The 5,042-nt window shown below is 60.4% G+C and overlaps 2 protein-coding genes across 3 annotated transcripts in view; both read right to left on the minus strand.

Moving 5' to 3' along the window:
* LOC113202141 (probable basic-leucine zipper transcription factor Q) overlaps positions 1-1,232 on the minus strand; it is a 14,983-nt gene extending 13,751 nt beyond the window's left edge. The window contains exon 1 of the mRNA XM_052267757.1: positions 922-1,232. The gene's annotated coding sequence lies outside the window, so the exon portion shown is untranslated. The remainder of the gene's footprint in view (positions 1-921) is intronic.
* Positions 1,233-3,607: 2,375 nt separating this feature from the next.
* LOC113204185 (pancreatic triacylglycerol lipase-like) overlaps positions 3,608-5,042 on the minus strand; it is a 16,813-nt gene continuing 15,378 nt past the window's right edge. For both annotated transcript variants that reach the window (XM_026419249.2, XM_052268018.1), the window contains exons 5-8: positions 4,575-4,826; positions 4,322-4,501; positions 4,064-4,232; positions 3,608-3,887 (exon numbers count right to left, since the gene is read on the minus strand). In XM_026419249.2, coding sequence (XP_026275034.2) covers positions 3,668-3,887; positions 4,064-4,232; positions 4,322-4,501; positions 4,575-4,826 — 821 coding nt within the window. In that variant the 3' untranslated portion in view covers positions 3,608-3,667. The remainder of the gene's footprint in view (positions 3,888-4,063; positions 4,233-4,321; positions 4,502-4,574; positions 4,827-5,042) is intronic.

The following is a 5,042-nucleotide window of genomic DNA, read 5'->3' on the forward strand; positions in this document are numbered from 1 at the left end:
CACGCATACGCACGCACACGCGTTGTTGTGCTGCTTTTCGAGCACGTCCTCCGAAACTACGTAATCCCTCCGAACGCAGGGCAGGTTATTCACTGGCGGCGGCGTTCTCCTCGCATTCACTGCCGCCACTGCCCGGAACTTCCTCGGAAGTATGGCAACTGGCGGCGGGCTTCTCCCTCTGTCGTTGCCCATATATTCCGCAATAATAGTCGAAAAAAATAGAACCGGTGCAGCTTCAGCACGCTTCAAAAATTTAATTTGGCTGAAGATACGCTGCTGAAGACGCTCGCCAAAAGTCGAGTAAACGACGTGCGGAAACGGTATACATAACTGTCGAGAACACAATAGTGTGTGACATGGTTGTCACACGCATTCTCTAGTGTGTAGCATGGGTGTCATGCACTCTTCTGCGTATGCGATTGTCGCAAAACTGGAATGCCGCGCACTTTTACTAGTAGTGTACCGCTCACCCGACCCCGACCTCGACCCTGCTGTCTAATTAGGTAAAAACACAAACTTTTCCGAATCTTCGGCTCAAATGACGCTGCGTGCGGGGCGCGCGTGCCGGCCGGCGGGGCGGGCCGCGGGGCGGGCCGCGGGGCAGGGCAGCAGCAGCCCGTCGACGGCGGCCGCTAACGCAGCTAACGCTGCACGCCGTCGAGCCGGCCCAAGGCTCCCGCACTGCCCTCTCAGCGAGAAAGTTGTGTTTCTCCTTTCGCCTCTTGCGCCCGCCCGCCGCCCGGGCCGGTGGCGCGTGTGAGATAAGAACACGACCTCGGACAACGTGACGCGGTGACGCGTAACACCCTGTGACGACCGGCTCTCGGCTGCAGCTCCTCCTCCTGCTGCTGCCGCTGATTCGATGCACGTGCATATGCAGCGGTGCACATGGAGGTCCATGTGCGATGACGGTGCACTCACATGTACACACTGCCGACACAGCGGTGGGGTGGTTTGTTGCTTTGGTTGGTGTAATCCACAGGTGCGCGGCGACAAAACGGAAACATCCGCCGATCCTCTGAGTTTCGTTAAAATGAACTCTCTTCTGAAAAATGCACGGTGCTTGCCTGTGTACGTTCACCGCGCGCACACCCGGGTCCGGTCACGCCTGGCTATGCTCCCGGCTGGCGGCTCTCGGCTAACTTCAAAGATCACTGTTGCTTTCGTCTGAGCGAGCTCGGCGGTAAGCGGCGCGCGGCGGGGTGGCGCCCGTTCAGAGGCGCAGCGCGGGTTGCACTGACTGCCTGCCGTGGGCCCCGAAGAGCGCGCACGCCCGGGCCGCCCCTCGCTGCCCCCTACCACACGGGCACGCCCCACCCCGCCCCGCCCGGACCCTCTACGGTGGTCCAAGGTGAGTCAAGTGGGTGTGGGTCACGGGGAAACGTACGACAGTTACAAAGAGTAATTGAACAATTACTGAACAAATATTGTCGCACTTTTCACAAAAGTTTTTAAATAATGTCAGCCGCTCCCCATGAAAAATTTGATCCAAGCAGGGCGTTGGTTTTGCCCCGTCATACAGCACCTCTGAGGTGGTGGTGAGTAAGGACCCATTCATAGAATCGGGCTAAAGAGCAGGACTATCGATCAGGTGTTATTTCGTAGGCTACTTCAAGAAACGATCAACGGTAAACGGGTAAACATACCCAGAGAACAAGGTTTCGTCAAAGTGACACCACATAGTAATGTCAGTGTTATTTTGGTTGCCTGATTCGACGTCATGTTGATAACAAACGACATCGATGAAGCAAGTCACATAAAAGACAAAATTTTGCCACTGATATCACTCGATGTCATTTTGACAAAACCCCGTTCTCCGGGTAAGCATGACATTATCGAGGGGGCGGTGCACGTGCGTGTACCGTTTTTCGGCAGTCGCTTCCGATCATTGTCTGGGACTGGCCCTCCCCCCTGTGGCCTCCGCGAACGACGACGGCAGCGCACGCATTCAGACCCCAAAAGGCGGAAGCAATAGCGTCCCCGCGGTGCGCATTTCGTCAATAATTATTGTCAGTGCCCCCTCGCTGCTGCTGCTGCCGCTGCACTTGATCGTCGTCCTCGGGCTCGGGCCTGGTCGGATGAGAAGACGCCCTCTCTCTCCCCTTCGACTTCCTTGCACGCCCCGCGCCACGCGACGACGCCGGGGCGTGTCCAGCGGGAGGACGCGCTGCCATGCAGCGGTGCGCTCGCGCGGCGATGTGGACGTGGACGGGCCGCTCCCGTCATCATGCCAGTGCGCCGGACTGCACTTCCTCCTCAAGAAGATACCCGCGGCCTGGCCGCGGCCTTCGGTCCCGGTGCGCGCTGCCGCCGTCCCTGACGACGCCCCTCGCTGCGACACCGGCTTTGAGAGACACAGGTGCGGGGGCGTATCGTGCTCAGCCGTGCGGGGACACCGCGGCAAGGAGGGACGCGCATCGTGCAACACTAAGGTGCGTTTACACTAGTCACTTATTCCATTCTTATGTAAAAATGACGAAGTGCTGTGATCCTTTACCATCTCGTGTTTTGCGTGTCCACATTTTTTTCGGTTTTATGCAAATAGTTGAGGTTACACGAAATGAACGAGTCCACCCCTCTCTCTATCTAGTGGCGCCACTAATAATAACGCCGCAATTATTGCGTCGGCGAGTCGCGGTGGCGAGGGGGAAGAAAGCGGTTTGCTAATTAAAGTCGCTCTGGGGCTATCTGCCGCTAATCCTTCCGCGCTCTGTGCCCCTCCCCGCCGCTCCCCGCCCCTCTCCGCCACCGCCTCCCACGGCCCCGGAAGGTCGAGCGGAGGCGCGCGCTCCGCGTTACTCAATAGCCGCCCCACAGTCCGTCGGACGCGGGGCGACCGTCGGCGCCTCGGCGGCCGCGGGGCCCCGGTAGGCCCGGCCGCGCCCGCCGAGGCGCAGCCCGTCGCGGACGGACTGTACCCCCAGGTCGAGCAGAGCGCGGCCGTAGCAGTGACCGCCGAGCCGCAGTGAAAGTGACCGCGCGCTGTCTCTCTCCATCTCCCCATTTCTCTCGGCTCTCTTTCTCTCTCGCGCGCGCGCTCGCTCCACGCCCCACCGCGACTCCCTCCTCCCCACTCTCCTTCCGCGCTCTGTGTGTACAAAGGCACGTGATTCTTCCTGTGTCACTTTTTTGCTTTGACAGCTTCAACGCCGCGCTACCCCCTTCCCCCCTTTCTCACCTATCCCCCGGCACCACATTATCCTGCCCTTCTGAAAAAGAAAAAAAAAAACTAAATTCAATTCTTCATTTGTGAACTTCTCTCGAACTCTCCTGAAAAGTGCTCATATCTTGAGGCTATTTTGTTAAAAGAGACAAATTCTTAAAATTTTGTAAACAGTAATTCTTAAACTAATTAATTCCTTAACCACTGTCTTTGGGGAACTATACTTTTGTAGCACGAGCATCCCATCCGCATCCCCGCCCGTCTAGTGTAACCTGGTCGCAGTGTGGTGTACGGACGGTTGGTTATCCTTCCCCCGTTGCTGAGCTCGGCTCTGCGCTGTCAGTTCTGCTCGCCTCGTCTCGCCACTACTTCTTGCTTCCGGTGAGGATCGTCCCGGGCGGTGCGTCCTCGGCCGCGGGGAGGAGCAAGGACTCGCGAGGGTGGTGTGGTTGGTGGTTGTCATGGCTTTATTAGGTGCGATGCAATACCGTCGAGGACGGGGGGTCAGTTGTCGTTGTGGAGGGTGGGTCTGTGCGCCGCCGCCTCCGCGGCCCCCGCGCCCGCCGCCTCGGCCGCCCCGGCGGTGGCGTTGAAGGCCGTCTCCCCCAGGGCGCCGCCCACCTGGCTGGTGGCGTTGTGCAGCGACTCGACCGCCTCGCCCAGGTCGTGACCCTTGGCGAAGGGGAACGTCGGGTTGGTGTAGGCGAAGTAGACGCCCCTCGAGCTGCGCGTCACACCGAAATCAAAATTAAATTAAGATCAACAACAGGATCAACACCACTGACCGCGAACCTGGCGCGAGGAGTATCTCCGGGCACTCCGGGCGCCGCGGGCGGGACTACCCCACGCGCCAAGGGGGCGGGGGGTGGTGGGGGTCGCTGCCGACGGTGCCAAACCCACCTGGAGTTGGCGTGCTCGCCCATAAGGACCAACTCGGCGGCGTCATCCGGCGAGCACAGCCCCGTGTAGAAGGAGATGATGCTCGAGCAGCTGAAGCCCCAGAAGCCCTGCGGCGAGGCGATGGACTCGGCGAAGTAGGCCGGCGCTCGCGCGTGGTCGCAGCTCGAGTCTGCAGCAGAACGGGTGCGTGGACCGAGTGAGCGCAGGCCGAGACAGAACGCGACGCCAATGTAAAGTTGTACGTCATCCGTCACCCACCCCAGCTGCAGCCCGGCTGCTGGATGATGCTGTTGAGGTAGAAGTCCAGCTGTCCGGACGGCATCAGCTTGCCCTTCCAGCCCGCGTTGGTGTGGATCACGTCCACGAATTGGGCGTCCGACGCGTCGAGGCGCGGCGACGTGGAGATGGTGGTGAACAGCGGAAGCGCGGGGTCCAGGCCTGGAGCATACTCAGAGGTCAGGGTGGAGGTCACCCTCGAGGTCACCGCCGTGGCAGTGCGAACCCTACTCACCCGTGATCCTGGTCAGTTTGCCGCTGCGAATGTAGTTGGCGATGTTGCCCGCCACTTGGCCGCCCAGGCTGAAGCCCACCACGTGGATGTCCTCGAAGGCCGCGACGCCGAGGCGCACCATCTCGTCGATCAGCTGGGCCGTGCAGTTGCCCACCAGGGCTACGTTGTAGGTGGCCTGCACGTAGCACGGCGACGGCGCCAGCGGAGACCAGTCCACCGAGATGACGTTGTAGTCGCCGTACTTGAGGTACGCTGGTGGACAGTACATCGCACCCATCTCACTCACTCCCCCCTCGTGTGCCCTGACCTGGTCTAAAGTAACTGGGTCTCACGGCCGTGACGCCCCAAGTGGTGTACCGGGACGCACGTCGAGATAAAGGGCGACAAGGGAGACGTGAGCGATGGCCGAAAGTCTACAGACCGCCCGCCGGGCCACACCTCGGCGACGCCCCCGCCCCGCCCCGCCAC

Source organism: Frankliniella occidentalis, unplaced genomic scaffold (genome assembly GCF_000697945.3).
Source record: "Frankliniella occidentalis isolate FOCC.00 unplaced genomic scaffold, Focc_3.1 Scaffold4, whole genome shotgun sequence".
Lineage (NCBI taxonomy): Eukaryota > Metazoa > Arthropoda > Insecta > Thysanoptera > Thripidae > Frankliniella > Frankliniella occidentalis.